The sequence below is a fragment of the Egretta garzetta genome, unplaced genomic scaffold (genome assembly GCF_000687185.1).
Source record: "Egretta garzetta isolate BGI_Z169 unplaced genomic scaffold, ASM68718v1 scaffold46, whole genome shotgun sequence".
Classification (NCBI taxonomy): domain Eukaryota; kingdom Metazoa; phylum Chordata; class Aves; order Pelecaniformes; family Ardeidae; genus Egretta; species Egretta garzetta.
The window spans coordinates 7101872-7118528 of record NW_009260268.1 but is presented as its reverse complement, the minus strand read 5'-3'; the positions used below and the strand labels follow the sequence as shown (position 1 = coordinate 7118528).

The following is a 16657-nucleotide window of genomic DNA, read 5'->3' as shown; positions in this document are numbered from 1 at the left end:
TGGAGGTATTTAAAAGAAGGATAGAAGAGGTGCTTAGGGACATGGTTTAGTGGTGGGATGGCAGGGTTAGGTTAAAGGTTGGACTCGATGATCTCAAAGGTCTTTTCCAGCCAAAGTGATTCTATGATTCTATGATTCTATGATTTAATCTTTTGATGAACTCCTCAGTCTGGGGCTTTGTCGAAACTGCAGGGAGTGGGATAATTTATGAAGGGGTTTTTTTAGTGTGTGTGTACTGTATGCAGTAGTGCAAAAGAACAACGAGAAATAAATCGGTCTTTGATTCAAGAAACTTCATCTCTGGTGAATAACATTTCACTTGATGTTTCTTTTCTCAGTTAACAGTGTCATAAAGTAAAAACTGTCATAAAGTAGGGTTATCATAGAATATGATGTAATAATGGAATATATAACCTGAGGGTGGATAACAGTAGTGTACAGTGAAATTTTATTTGGTATTTTAAGATTTTTACCCTATTCTAATTACTGCCATTAGCATCACTGTCTCCCCAAAGAAGAGAAGAGTAGCAATTACTTGTCCCGTACTTCTAGAAGAAGCTAAAGTTGAGACTTGCTGCACCTTCTTATTTTTTGAGAATTATTTTTCAACATACAAGTGCTTTCATGGATGTAGTCATCTCTTAATTAGCTGATCTTTCTGACAGCAGTATCGATTAATTAAAGAAGGTATAGGGATCTTGGTTTTTTCAAACTCTTATGGAGAGTTTTGTCAAAGTTAGCAGCACAGTGATAACTTTGGCTAGCTTCTTAATGCAGCCAAATAAATGAGAAATGGTGGCGACCAATAAACTGTCCATGGGCAGCACTCCAGTATTTTTCATTTGGTGGATGAAACATCATTACATGTTAATAGAGCTCTGAAATTCATAATACTTAATATATTGCCTCTAATGGGAAGATGCTGTCATACTAAATGTACTCTCATCATGTCTCTCTGATGATAGTGTATACTAATTGCTCATTATCATGTATAAATTCTTTAGAAATGGGGAACAGGTGAATTTGAAACCCATAAGTAAAAATGCTAAAATGAGATTTATTTTAACATTTGGATGTGTATTTAAATGTTCCTAACTTTTTTTATTTGCTGTCATTTTATCACCAATATGGAACATATTTTTAATCACAGTAGTATTTCCCTCATTATTTTATATAAATGAAAATATTTTAGGGATCTCTTGTGAATATTCTTAAGTTTGAGAATCTTAATAATAAAGTTTACACTAATATGTAGTATGATTAATGAAGGAGGGTGTGGATTAAATGAGACTGCTTTTATTCTCACAAAATTCAATCAAGATTCAAAATCTTGGCTTTTAACTGTCCCAGTTGTTGTGTGCAGTATGCCTAATGGTAAAACATGGATACTTAAACTTACCTACAAACTAAAAAAGTAACTATACCTTCAGTCACACTTATATCGGATGTCCTGGGAACAGATTTCATACAACAAGTCAAAACTGAATTTCAGTAAACTGTTGAAAGTGGTAGCACCTGATAAAGTTCTTTGGAGTGGTTGTGGTTGTTCTTTTGATTAGAATTTCTACACTAATTTCGGACTTGAAGTTAAATACATTTCAGTAGCTTGAGGCGTCACAGATAAGAAGCAAAACTTGGTTTGCGTATTGATATTAACCTTCTTAGAGCAAATTAGTTTAATTCTAAATTGGATGGAAGCATAGAATGTAACTTTCTTTACATTCCATTTTTATTTTTACTTTTTTTTTATCAGGGTGAACAACTGTGTAGGATTCTCCAATTACAAATTTTTTCTTCTCTTCTTGGCTTACTCTCTACTGTATTGCCTTTTCATTGCTGCAACGGATTTACAGTATTTTATCAAGTTTTGGACAGTAAGTACTCTTAATATACATACATTCTGTCTTTAAGCGTGTGAAGTTACCACTGTGCAAGAAGTCTTAAGATTCGAGGCTTTACATTGTAATCTGGTATCCTAATACGAGGTACAAAAGTTTATCTAATAATTGTAGTCCTCTGTTTTGTTTCTGTTTATCATAGTTTAAGAAGTTTCACTTATTCCTGCATTATTTTGAAACTGTGTAGAACAAGTATGCTATTATTAATTATTTAGAAAATAGTTTACAAGGGAATTAATTTATATGTAGGTTTTGTTAACTTCTTTTAATGCTATGCTATGAAAAGTCTTCAGGGTCATTCTCAAGTATTTTAATTATGATTATCTGGGTTCACAACTTAGGATATTACCTTCTTAGATTTGCAGTATTTATGCATATATTACTATTTTAAAAAGGCTAATTAAACATGACAGTTTTTTTTAAAGATAAGTTATTCTTCTCTAAAGACATTTCAGAGTTCAGATCCAAATTGCAGGGTCTTGTCAGTATTTATAGTTTCTCAAGAAAGGGCTCATTTCTTTAACCTAGATGCTGTCAACAACCTAATTGCACGGCCATTCATACATCGAAGGTGTATAATTCCTTTATTCAGACTCTTGTTGCATGGTACGTTTGTGTCTGTGCTGAATTTGATTTGGTTGAATAGGGGATTTTTAATAATCAAATTGAACAGCTATTTCCCCAATTCTAACAGCTTTTTTTTTTATTTTTATTTTTAGAACGGCCTTCCTGACACTCAAGCGAAGTTCCACATCATGTTTTTATTCTTTGCTGCTGCTATGTTTTCTGTCAGTCTGTCTTCTCTCTTTGGGTATCATTGTTGGCTTGTCAGCAAGAACAAGTCTACATTAGGTAAGTGGATTTAATGCTTCTGTGTTTGACAGCAAAAAATAAATAATAGGTGTATACTGTATGTGTGGGGGTAAAGGAGAAAGTGGGCAATCCGATACAGGGTCCTTGGATCCTTGTTAGAAGTGCCTGGGTCTGGCAATGTCCAGTGCTGACTCCCCAGTTCTCTTTTCATACTGCCCCAAGGGGCCAAGCTATTAATGAACTTACCCTCTTCCTCCCACTTCCTCCCCCATCCACAGCTTATTAACAGAAATTGAATAGATTTAAAAAAAAAAAAAAATTGAGATCACGTTGTAATAAATGTTAGACACACTAACGCATGGGTGCACAAGTGTTCTCGTTTGGCATTGCCAGCCCCCAGGTCGGAGTCCTCTGATGTGGTGTCCCAGTCAGGGCAGCGGCTCCAGTGCTTCATTCCCGTCCATGCTCCCTGCAGAACCAAAGCTCCTCTGTTCAATTCAGCTACAATTTTGTTTAGAACCTCTGAAAGGCATAGTTGGTAATTCCAGAACTTTGCCTGTGCTGGAGGCAAGGAGACAGAAAAAAAAAAAACCCACAGTGGAAGGCAGGCTGCTTGTGGCCCTCGTGTTGTTAGTTCTGGTCAACGTGGATGAGCACAAAGAGCCAGTGTCAGAGAATGATCTGATACAGAAGAACAGACTTTAAGGCAGTGCTGCTATATTTAGTAGTAAATGAACACTGAGATCTGAAGGGCGGTTTCACAGTTGTGAGCCCAGTCTACCGCATAATCATAGATGCACAGAAAGGACTCTGCGTTATGAGTTAATTTGAAAAACCTCAAAGACAGTGGCCTGTGCCTCTGCTATGGGAGTGTATAAATAACTGCATGGAATATTGGTTTTAAACCAGGATGCGTGTTTGTCTGGTTACAAATCTTTAAAAATAAATAAATAAAAGGAGGTGCAGAAGATTTGTACTATATCCTAGACTGTAATAATACTAATTTTCAATGTATTCATTAAAGTTTCTAAATCTCAAAATACTTTTCTGTTGCTATAAACTGAATTAGAGTAAGCCAATTAATTGATCTGTTTTTTCCAGTTCTCTTCAGATCTACTAATATGTAGATGATTAATGGAAAACTTCAAATATATATAATTGGAAGAAATATTTCTCCAGGTTTTGTGGGTTTCTTCAGTATTCTCAAAAATCATCTACTTAGAAATTACTATCTGAAAAAAAATGGTCAATCTAGTTATAAGTGAAGTTTTATTAATGATGTTTAAATGAACAGAAATAATTCAATATTCTGTTTATAAACTGCTCTTATTTTAGTGCAAAAAAAAATTTGTTCAAAGGTAACCATAATGCAGGTACACTTCTAATTCCTTATTTCATGTTTTTAAAACAAATGGAAGTCCATGCAGGTAATACACCATGTTTTCTGTACGCTTAAACTACTCAAAAAGATGAGTTTTTGTCGTCTCCCCATTTTACTTTGGGAAATTGCTTGATATGTGAAACCCTGAACATGCCATAGTTCGGTAATGAAGCCATGACAGCTTTAGGTGTGATTGTGCTTAAATCATCCTGGTAGCTGCTTTCTTACCGTAATGTGGGTATCTAAAAGGGTATCTCTATTTTCCCTTCCCCCTTACTTAAAACACTTTGTAACTAATGCATACTACATGTGGAAGGTCGTTTCCAGCAGTTCATAGCTAAGGATTTACTGCAGAAGGATGATCTCTGCATGGTTCCAGCATGGTCTGTGTGAGCTGTGCTATCAGGATATAGTTTGCCTGCTATGTGTAGTCAGTTAAGGGAATTAAATGGCCATCAGTCACTGGAAAGTAAATGAGTTTTCTGCTTCAGGCACTTTGCAACACTTGAAGTTATACGTAGCTCTCTTCTCCAGAAATTTAGGTTGGATGTTCACAGGGAATGATCTGGGTCTATGAGTAAAGTGCTTTCGTTATGCAGTTGTGAAAACACACAATGTTTTCATACCCCAGGGTGTGAAAAGCCTGTCTTACTACTGAAGTGGGTTAAGCTTTTCCTCTTTGCCATTACTCTTTCTGCAGTAAACCCTTTGGTTAGGTTTCTTTTTCTTGAACACTCTCTGTGGCATAGTCACATGCTGAAATCTTCATATAACATAAAAAGGGAGTTCCTCACCCTGCCTGGCCTTGATTAGGGAGGAGGGTGGGGGAGACTTCCACCCTTTCTTAGCCATAGGACTTCTCTGCACGCCCAGTGACTGCACAAGGCTGACTTTGGCTTTCACAACTGGACCAGCTTTCTCAGTCATTTGAGCAGTACAGCTTTTCCTCTTGGATGATGGTATCATCAGTGCAGTTGCCTAAATACTGCCATGAAACTTAAACATACTATCTTGCGAAGGAATCAATTTTTTTTTTTTTCTTTTAAGAGGTATTCAGAGCTCCCATATTCCGTCACAGAACAGACAAGAATGGCTTTAGCTTGGGCTTCAGCAAAAACCTAAGGCAGGTGTTTGGTGATGAGAAGAAGTACTGGTTGCTGCCTGTGTTTTCAAGGTATGCTCAGTTTTTAATGCTTCACTTGTTGAAACTGTTGAATAATCAAGATCCAAAGGGCTTAGGGGGGTGGTTAGATTTTTGAAATGAGACACAGTAATATTCACTTTAGAAAAAACAGCTCTTCAAAGGTTTTTGGGGTGGTTTTTTTTTATGTATGACACTAATTCTGAATTTTTTAGTCTAGGGGATGGTTGCTCCTTCCCAACTTGCCTTGTTAATCAGGATCCTGAACAAGCTTCCACTCCTGGTGGTCTTAATTCAACATCCAAAAAGTAATCTGCTTTTTGTTACTCATTTCAAATAGTTGATAATTCTATTTTTTCCTGTGCACACATAAATAGAACCATGTATAAGATACTTAACAGTGGTGAGCAAATGAAGAGTATCCTATTAATAAATACAGCTCAGATTTTCAACAGCTATGTTGTAATTCAGCCAATCCTCAGACTTACAATTAAATTTATGGAAATAAGTTTGTCTCAGTTCAGTGGCATCCAAGGACCTGAATCTTCCACGCCTGCCTAAACAGTATCCATAACATTCTGTTCTGCATACATAGAAGGCAGTTAGTCAGTCTGCCTGTCATACAGAGGCATTGCCTTGCAAGGCTTTTGGGGGAGGCCTGCTTTTTCATATCTGGTGAAAAGATGCTTCGCATAAGGGAATCCCAGATCTTGACACTTGTGCTGAAGCACAAGAAGCTGCATATTAAATGCGCATGTTTTATTTCTGCTGATAATAGAAGATATTTTCTTAACCCTTATCCTTCACGGCCATAACATCTTTAAAGCATGAAAAGTATGGAAATGTTCCTTAAACTAAATAAATAGAATAGCTTAGTATTTCATATTGTAACTCTTTAGCAACATCTATGTAATGAAGTGTGTGATAAGTATAGTAGACTTGAATATGTGACTAAGAAATTATAATGGAATCATATTGGCAATCTTTTATTCATGAAGGAAATACATTACGTTTCAGCTAGCTGTTTATCGATGCTTTAAATCTCACCCCAGTGATCCATAGCTTGTATTAGGCAAGAGATTTCGGAGATGTTCTCTCCACTATTTATTGTGTCAGGTTAGTTGTAGTAGGAGTGAGTATGGATGGAGTGCACTTGGAACTGAAGTACGTGTATTAACGTGTAATATCTGTCAAAGAAAAAATCAGAATGTTTCCCTGTTCTGTGCTAGGGAGTTGCTTTTTAGATTGTGCTTGCATCTGTGACAACTACAGTGTAATGTATGTAATGATAACAGTGTAATGATTAATCAGAAGCGAGGTGAGGTAGGGGAAATACTGCATGTGACAAACTGTAATGTATGGTAAGATGATGAAAAACTATTGCAATTTTCTACAATGTTGTTCTTATTGGCATTACAGTGAGAACCACCTGTTTCCTGCAAAGCCGTTGCGCGATTCCCAGAGCCACCTTCTTACGGATACACTGTCTTGGTCAGAAACTAGTGGAAAGACTGAAAAGGGCAAAGTGGGTAAGGGATTGATTTTGGAGAATACAGGGTAAAAATGACCAAGGTCACTTGGTTTTTGTATTCATGAACCAAAATTCATGAAGCTCATTTTAAATGCATGTTTCTAAGAAGTTCCATGTATTGAGCTGCTGTGCCCTTCCCAATTTAACCTGACCAAAAGATACTGAGAACACTAACACTAGTAGTTGCTAATTATCTTTTAGGCTAAACCTGATAATTCTTTTGGGAACAAATTACTTTTATCAGAATGTGACACCTTGTTGCAATTAGTGAAAAGCAGTGTAATGGACACAGGACAGGAATAGACTCTGTGGTAGTGGAATGACATCAAGATGATTGACCACTAAAGGCTGTATTACTTGCTGAAAGAGACATGATACCTTTTCCTGTGGAAATAATAATTTTTTGTCTTCAAAGGTATGAGCAATCCTGCATTAACCATGGAAAATGAAACCTAGTTTCCCTTAAAAGAAACATCTGAATATATAAGGAAAGGTATGTTAATATTCTGTGTACTTAATGTGCTATTCCATGATTTCTTACCACCTGAAGAATGCACCGAAGAAACTAAAGCAATTCCTATCTGTTTTCTTTTCTTTAATGCTTTTTTACCATGAGGTAGTAGAACATGAATTCACAGTTTTAAACTAAACCTCCGATTTCTTATGTGTCATGTTTGCAAAATATTGTTTAACCTTTATACACATTGCTTTTTAGGTAGTATTCCAAAATACTGTTATTGTTCCCTTTCTCCAGAAAGATAATGAAATTGTGACTATTCAAGCTGTCCAGCAGATCTTTGTAAAGGGAAGTTTGAAAATGAATTTAGTTCTTAACAATGAATGCAAAGATCATAGCTTGGTCTACTAAAGCAGGTAAAGGTCTATCAGATAATGAAAGAAAAATAGATGTATTCTAATATGTAAAACTATTAGCAGCTTGTTCTTCTATGCCAGGTACTGAGCATCCTGTTCAATAATTTTAAAAGTGTTGCCTACTGAAGACAAAAGGTGTCCATATGACTTCCTGAGCATTTAGTCACCTGTTGTCAAAACCAGCTGAGATTTTTTTTTTTTTTTTTTATTTCTTGCATGTCTTGCAATGCAGACTTCTCAGAACACAGGATTGAGAAGCAGCTAGCAAATTCTGTTATGTGTGTAAGAGGAGGAGACCTTAATAATTGGGTGGGGTGAAATGAACATAATAGATTATCGTATTCACTTTAGTATTTGAAGATTTCTAAACCCAGCAAAGCTTATGGAAATCAACTAGTTCATATTTAAAGCCAGATAAAAAATTTGACTCCAACCCTAAGAATTTCAGCATATAAAATAATTTACAATTTTCTAACAACATTGGAGGAGTCACTCCAGCAAGGTCGTTTCCATCTCTGCTATTGGGACCACCCTTTCAGTTATCCTGAAAAAGTGTCTCAAGCGGGTGTCAGTCATTTGTCTGTGATGTGGCTCCTGGACACACTGTCAGGCTGCTCTCAGTCACTCCTGGAGGAAGTGGAAGGCATGGAAAGCCATCACAGAACTGCAGTGATTGTTACCAGACCCATCAGGCATGGTACTGCACTGCCAAGGGAGATTATAAAAATGGTAGGTGTGCAGATGCAGCAGGTGGCCTGTAGCTTGTACCAAAAAGGTCCCAGAAGTTCAGTTGGATTCATCAGAGAAACTAGAAAATTCTTGACCATTACATTCTGGTTTTTTTGTTAAGTGATGAAAAGACACAGTGCATTCCAGATATAGGTACATCTACAAACTTGATGATGGTGTGAAGTGTTGAAGTGTTGAAAACGTGGGTGTCAAATGAACAGAGTTAGAGGAGAGCGAGTGAAGCTCAGTCGGTGTCTGCAATTTTGATTGCTCTGTGTAGGTTTTCTTTTAATAGAATCTGAAAATCTAATTTCTAACCCTCCGTTCAAAACGTAAAATGACGTGCTTCTGCCCTGTTTAATCCATCAGTTGTTTCAACAAAACAACAGCTTCTGGAAAAGAATAAATTACTCAACTTCATTCAGTTTAATGTCTTACATGTCATCACTACTCCAAAGTAAAGCATTGGAGACGGGCTTTAAAGAAACAGATTTTTGGATTATGTTACAGAAATACTAATTGCAACTAGTTTTGTCAAGTTGGACCTGTGCTTTCAGAAGTCCTAATGCTTTATTTACCGAAGTAATAACTTTTAAACTTTCTTGGGACAGTGTGTACATTTTATTGGAACTGTGTCCTTCAGATTATTCTGAATTTCAAGCATGGTCTGTGATTGTTCTCAAGATGCTGAAAGTGTTTTTCTCAAGCTGTTTAGCTTGATAAAGATCTCATGCTCTTTTTTGGTTGTGTTTTTGGTTTGGTTTTTTTTTCTTCTTTTAGTCCAGTCTGAGAAAGTAGCAGTTAGATTTGTGTTTGCAGTCTGATTACCCCACCCCCTTGATTTTGGGGGGGTTGGTTGGTTTGTTTGAGTGTTTTTTGTTTCTTCAAAATTTCACAAAAAGAAGTGCAGCTTTTTAAGGAGAGCCCACCTTCAGAGAAGGTTATGTTCCAGAGAGTAAGTGTAAAGCTGCCTAAAGGGGCTCCTGGAAGTCAGTTTTGCCTCAGACCGATGCATGTACATCTCAAAAGGGCAGTAGCTAAGGACTGATGATTTCTCTGGCATGAGCCTAAGTGCCAGTTTGGTTGTACCCTTAGCTCTGTCTGAGATATTTTGATGTAGCACTTAATAAGACTTTCTGGAGATGTAACAAAAAAGCTAGATTGCTCCATGTGTGTGTGTATATATATAGCTGACATACATTTGCTGGGATAAGAGCCCTCATATAAAAAAGTCTTTATATTATTGTTTTGGAACTACTTTGCATTTAATGTTATTCAGTTATTGTCAGTATTTGAGTTATATCTGTTCCTAGGGAGTGAAGGGAATGCATTAATAAAGATGCTGAAGTCACAACAACAAAACCAACTGATTTAATCTTTGACATGAAAAATACAGCCTACAGCTCCTGCCAGTGTGTTAGTAATTTGAATTTCTGTCCCAACTAAGGTTATGTTCAGTATCCTGTATCCTGTACTCCTTTATAGTTAATCAGAGGACTAATTATTGAGACTGCCAGATATAGTTTACACAAATGTAAGAGTGAACTGTTTTTTAATGATATTGGTACCTGGAAGTACTCTAAAAATAGCTCACTTCATTTTATAAACTGGTGGCCTGCTTGCTCTGTAGCCAGTTTTTAATCACTGTCATCCTGAAGTGGATTAATAACATAACTGTGAACAGACTTACTGCATTGCTCTTCAGGGTGGGTTTTTCATTCAGCTGTTGTTCACTTTCCCCTTCGAGTTGATGAGACCTGGTGCAATAACTTAATTTTTAAGTATTCTTCAATTCTAATACTGTATTTGTGATTTGTGTTCTGTTCCAGTTCAAGAAAAAGCTGTCGTTGGAAGGAAGATGCATTCTTCCAAATATCAGCCCTGTTGGCCAGCTGCTCCTGTCTGCTCCTCTGTGGATGTGCTCAGAAAACAAACTGACAGATGATTAGCTGTCTCCATGTCACTGCTTGAAACACGAAACTAAACATACTACTTCTGAACCATATAAAGAATGTTTCAACTTAAAATTACGGGGTTTGAATGGTGAAGGATGATTCTGAGTATTAGGAAATGAAAAAAAAAAAAAAGGAGTCAATTCAATGGCTGGTTTTATTTCTATATTCAGCACAAGAAGAATGTCACCTCCTTACCTATCAGTCAGTGTTCTTGCCTTGGTTTTGAAAATTCACCTGTTAATTCAAATTGCTCTAAGTAGTTGATTTTAAAATCAAATTTTTGCGCTACTGGCTTTGCGAATTGGGAGAACAGCCAGTGTTGAGTACAAGTAACGTAGTGGCTTGGTGGACTGTATTTTCTTTTGAGCGCTTGATGAGCCATTTGGGAAGATAAGGAAACCCAAGTGAAGTGTCTGGCTATTTTTGGAACATTTTTTGAAAACATTACGGCAAAGGCATTGTTTTCCCTCAGACATGCACTACCAATAGTTTAAAAAGTCGTGGAGGGGGGTAAAAAACTCCTTTGTTAATGGAATGCTACGGTGGGTCACTGGTAAGTGGAGGGATAAAAGGCCTGCATTCAGATGGATGATACATAAATGAAGCTGGCCAGCCAGGGATTTTGATGGGACCTGCACAGGACAGTGCTATGAAATGGGGATTTTATTGTTCTATTTGGAGCCATTATCCCCTCTGGGAAATGAATGCCAGCACTTAACTTTGATCCAAAAGGCTTTCCACCAACCTGTGTTCCTGAGGGCCACAGTCTTTCAAAATCCTAGTTTCTTATTAATCAAGAGTTGTCTCCTATTTCTTTTTTCACTTGTTCTTTAAGACACTGCCTTTATTACTGCATAACTTAATGAATATAATGTACAATCAAGGAGACTTACTGTTATAACTTCTGATATTTGCATTTACAGGACAACAGACGTTTGCAATACCAAAAAGCCAAGCTGCTGCACGTAGGAAACCCCCCTCAGTTAAGTTAGGAGTCAGCAGCTTCCTTAGGATCAGAGTTTACCGGCCAGATAATAAAAGATGCATTATCAACTTTCAAAGTCAAGGAAGTCTCAGCAACACAAATCTAATTGTCTTGTGCCTTTTGTATACACCACATTTATGGTATCAGTGTTTACATTTAAATGCAAATTGTTATTCTGAAAACAACTTTAGGAGGAACTTAGTTATGCTTTCTAGGTGGCTAAATAAAGAGAGTAGTCCAAAAAAAAAAAAAAGTGAAAACCTCTCAGAATAAGCTGAGTTCAGTTGAAGCAGAAAAGTACTTCTGTTATCAAACCTGAGTCACTTAGCAGGTTGGTTCACAATGCAAAGATGCCAGTTATTTATTTAGAAAACTGGCAGCAGGACTAAGCGACAGACTTCTGAAAGCAAAAATCTTATAATTAATTCTTCTACAGGCAGGTAACTTTAAAATTTGTCTTCAGTTTAGAACTTAAGTGTAGCTGTTGGAGCACAAATGTGGCTTTTTTTCTAGTGAGGGAAAATGTATTTACTTTACTTTTTTTCTTTTCATCCTCAAAATTTTACCAGCCTGAAAACATGTTTCTTGCCAGAAGTGCCGGAGTATGGATCCCTTGATGTAGAAAACCTTTTTTAAACTAGCATGAAGGTAGCATACAGTTTACATGATGCCTGCAAACATCTAGCAACCAAAAGTTTTTTGCAGCTATTTATTCAGTGTTGTTCTGTCAGCTTACCTTGTGTTGGTGTTTGTTTAAAGGCTAACTTGTCAAGGGAGAAGGGGGAGAGGGAAAATATATTTTTTAACACTTCAGGTTCTCTATCTGTATAGCCTTGGGTTTTTTTACACAGTTCGTCACAGGGTGGTTTGTCATGGAGCATGCATTTGAAAATACTGAGTAAAAAGTTGAAATTCAGCTTCAGTGTAAGTTGCTCCATATGTTTACGTACAAAGTACAGGTTTCTTCCCTAGCAAAACTTGTAATGGAAGTGGAGCTCTTTCTCACAGACGTCGGCCTCCCTGACGCTGTCCAGGGCTCTGAGAGCTCTCAGTAAGGCTGGCGGTCAATGTAGAGAAACGGCAGGGATAAGGGATCAGGAAATGCCTGGCTTCTCCATGTCTCAGGAGTCACACTTTGGAAACCACAATAGCCCTAGATAATCTGCAGCTTTGATGGGGCCAGAGGCTGTCCCTCTAGCAGAAAACTGATGGAGGTGTGGGAAATGCATGCTGATGAAGGGAGGAGATGGGGAACAAGACATGCGGGTAGCTCAGAGGTAAAAATGGTTAGCAGATCTGAGCCAGAGGGCTCCAGCTACACCTGCTCCCAGGATGGATAATGAGCTCTGCCTCTGTGAAGAGCACCGTCAGCAAGCTTTTGAGGGCTCCTGGCCATCCCCCCTGTATAGAGTATGGACAAAAGTGAGCTAATCATGCTCCAAAGTAGTATTTCTGATATGACTATATTCTTGGCTTTAAGCTCTCTAATGCTTTATATAGCGAAGTGAAAAATGGTCTTTTTGACATACTATCATTGAGCATTGATGCTGTTACAGTGTACACGGGAGAACTTGTGAAGAGGTGAGGGGAGCAAGGATGCGATGGTGTTTGTCCGCTCACACTGATTCTCCTGTTCTTTATATTCTTGCTAGGCACTTTACTACAGCCTTTTGTGTAATTTCTGTATTTTTTTTTAAAGACTGCTTTTTACCTACTGTACAGTTACTAATCTACTTTTTTTGCTAAAAAGAAAATAATAGCCCTAATATTTGTCTAGCAGTATGACTGCATTTCAAGCTTCACTGGAAGCTGGATGAGTTCTAGACTCCTCAGATGGGCCTGAGTCCCTAATGGCAACAGAGTTAAATTTATTTTGTATATATGTAAACAATCATATGAACCATAGCCCCCCCCATGCCTAAGAAGCTTCCTTAATTTGTAGGTTAGAACAAATTCAGTCCATGTCTGCACCAGAAGTGGTCCACACCTATTCTCTGTCAGTTGATGTGCTGGTGATGGAGCGCTCAATGTCTTCACTGAGAACTATTTTTGTTGTGAAAACTAAGAGGTAGATGGTGGTGAGCTCCTCTCACTGAGCAATTAGGCACAGCTGCTGCTATGCACTTTGATTCTTTAACTTGAGAGAAAAATACCAACTGTCCAGTTTAAGAAGTTGCAGATTGAAAGCTCTTTAGTAGCCTACAGCTGTGGGCAGGTAATTAATGAAACACTGGTAATTACATTTAACTGTTTGTGTACTTAAAATCAGGGTCTTCAAGCAAGACTTCAGAAAGGTTGCAGGAAGCAAGTAGGGTTTAGTGCGTGGTTATGCTGTAGCTGTTTGGCATCACTTGGACTGAGAGTTTGTGCCCCGATTCCAGTGACAGGTGTGCTGGAGGAATATATTTCTACATAAATTTAGTGTATAACTTTGCCACTTGTTAATGTATTGCTCACATAAATAAATGCTTCATGTTCAGCAAGGCGCATACGCAGTAGTCATTGACACACAACCTTCTGTTTTACTGACAGCGGGCCTGAACATCCCTTCTCATCCAAAACAAGAAGATTAAAAAAAGAAGGTGCTGCTATGCTGTATGGGTGGTGGGGTGGCCTTGTTGCCACTTCACTTGCAGCTATCACTTGTTCATCAGTGACCTGGGAAGAGGACAGGAAAAGCAGGAGCCTTCTGGGGTGAAATTCTGAGCAAGCGGCATCTGACGTAATCCAAGGAAAGCCTACTTTCCTTCAGCAGTTCTTCAATTTTTCCCTTTTTTAAATTTTTGATCATCATTCTTCTCTGTCCTCCCTTCCCACACAAGTCCAGATTGAAAAGTCTTCCCTTTGAAACGTACTATTGAGATCTACATCCTCTTCATCCCTCTCCCTGCTAAGGTTTATTCTAGATAGATAATGCCTTCATTTCTCCCAAGTTTTCCTAGAGGTGCCCATCACTGAAATGCAGGAACTTAGGTCATCCTGAAATCTGTGTAGCTTCCAGTATTTGGGGCACTGCTGACATGCTTCAGCCTACATCACCGAAATCTTCTCAAGCAGATGGGCCCAACCGTGTGACTGCAGCAGTTGGAAAAGCGTGCTGAGAGCCACGGCCCCTTTCCCACCTCCCGCATGCTCACAGTTTAACTGATTGGCATAACTGGAACAGACCCAACACTTCCCAACAGTCACTGTTTTATGAAGTCATTTTCCTTTTTTTCCCTCTCCTGAAAACACAGTAATTCTCAGTTCACCTAAGAAGGAACCCTGGTTATGAAGACAAAACACAATGTATACAAACTGTGTGTTACAGCCGGAGCAATGGGAACCTATTTCCAGTTACTTCTTGTATCAGAGATTGAACTGGCCAGCAGTTCAAACAGCTATAACACAGAAAATCAGTAGGTTAGCGATGATACATTGCACAGTAGCAATTAACCTTCATGTAAACGACCCCCATAGGTATCACAGACACACACCAGAGCAAGCAGAGGGACAAGAGTGAAGCAAAACAGAGAGCTTGCAAAGCTTAGCTATTATATGATAAAAGGCAAATAAAAGATACTGCCAACTGCAACCACGGCTCTGATGTGCTACCCTATAAAAGATAAAGCATGTTCTCTGTAATGCAGCTCAAAAAGCTCAGCTGTTGCCAATTTCTACCCGATGCACAGAGAAGGGGAGGCTTCCCCCCCCCCTGGCTCCTTCCCTCCAACAACTATCCAAATTTAGCCAACTTATAAAAAAAAAAAAAAAAAAAAAAAAAAAATCTCATCTGTGCTGGCAGAAAAAGGCCGAGCAGAGCCTCTGCAAAAATCAGATCTTCACAGTTGGCATCAGTGAGCACATTTCATTCCCAACCCAAGACTGCTAAAATAATGCAGAAGAATCTTCCTCATTGCCCTTCCATACCCAGCCAGGCAAGAGGGAAGAAAACAACCAAGGTACACTAAAGTTCAGATATACCAGAAAAAGAACTTCGTGGTATGAAAGGAAAAGTACCCTGAGATAACCTATGTGTTTTATTCGATGTAAAAACAGTTTTGCTATTTGTGAGATTTTGTTCAAACTCTACAAACAATTTGTGGTAGTCAAACAAATACCAACAGTTCTACTGGAGGCTTTTGACTTACTTTGCCATCATTGACTTGGTGGTGTTAAATAAAAATCTCAAGAAGTCTATGTTATTTAAAAATTCACTACTTAGAATAATTATTTTACAAGTTAATAAACTGCAATGAACCCATGCCATCCTAAACCCATTAATATCATGTGAATATTAAAACTTACAGGGCAGTTCTAAAAACCAATTCACTACAGAAGCAATTTCTTCTTCCTTTCACTGCACTCTTGCTAGTTTGAGAGAGTTATTACTTAATTCAAGGTTGAGAAACCAACTGGGAGTTTAGAACAGAGGACACAGAAACATATTCTCAAGTAAAAATGACGCTTGAGAAAATGGGAAAAACCCCACTCATCCAAAAAACACGTCAGCAAAACAAAACAAGATACACCCTTGGGAAGCCTAGGTGAAGATGCAGGGGCTGAAGTTTGTGGGGTTTTTCCTTTCTTTGAATGGCATCTTCATTAATATGTAGCACATTTAAAATACATAAACCCAGCAACATTTGGCCTTATAAAGCCACGGTTTCATTCCGCGACCAGGGACTGAACCCCTTCAATGGAAGAAGGCTCGGAGCAGGTAGACAAGGATGGTGAGCTCATGTTGCTCAGGAAAGACCACAGCTGCCAGCAATGCAGCTGAACTGATCTGGGCACCAAGGGGACCAGCGACAGCCTCTGCTGTGAACAAACAGCTCTATCAGTTGGGTGGGTCAGCTGCTTATGTAAATGGCCTTCCCTAAAATAATCAATTATTCTCTTCCTGAGAGAATACACCAGCACGGGGATGTGTGTATGTGGCTCAGCCCAACATAGCTGAACGCCCAGCAAAATCAACTCTGAGAGCAAGGGGCTTGAGCTGGCTTCAACCTGCATGTTCCTTCCTGGAGATCAGGATAGCCCAGCACCGTGCCGGTGAGCATCCTGTAGAGATTGGTAAAAGGAATTATGCTTGTACTGTGAATCAACCACATATACAATTGCTACGTTGTGTTTGTGTTGTGATTTCCATATATTGCCATATCACTTTTCTAAATCAAAATCCCACATAACAGATTTCTTCAACTAAGTAAGGTCAGTACGCTAAAGCATTAAGCCCTCCTCACGTGCAATATCCAGAAGAACCTGGTCAGAAAGTATAACACGCTCACTTTGTCAGCCGATTTAGTTAGCCCTTCACTTATTTTTCTAAACATCTGCAAAAGAAGGATTATACAAAAGTGTTTTACAGA

The 16657-nt window shown here is 38.3% G+C and overlaps 1 protein-coding gene across 1 annotated transcript in view; it reads left to right on the top strand.

The window, feature by feature from the left end:
- ZDHHC2 (zinc finger DHHC-type palmitoyltransferase 2) overlaps window positions 1-14992 on the top strand; it is a 28353-nt gene extending 13361 nt beyond the window's left edge. The window contains exons 6-12 of the mRNA XM_035897797.1: window positions 1754-1874; window positions 2618-2750; window positions 5140-5266; window positions 5449-5541; window positions 6653-6762; window positions 7180-7257; window positions 10196-14992. Coding sequence (XP_035753690.1) covers window positions 1754-1874; window positions 2618-2750; window positions 5140-5266; window positions 5449-5541; window positions 6653-6762; window positions 7180-7220 — 625 coding nt within the window. The 3' untranslated portion in view covers window positions 7221-7257; window positions 10196-14992. The remainder of the gene's footprint in view (window positions 1-1753; window positions 1875-2617; window positions 2751-5139; window positions 5267-5448; window positions 5542-6652; window positions 6763-7179; window positions 7258-10195) is intronic.
- Window positions 14993-16657: the final 1665 nt, after the last annotated feature.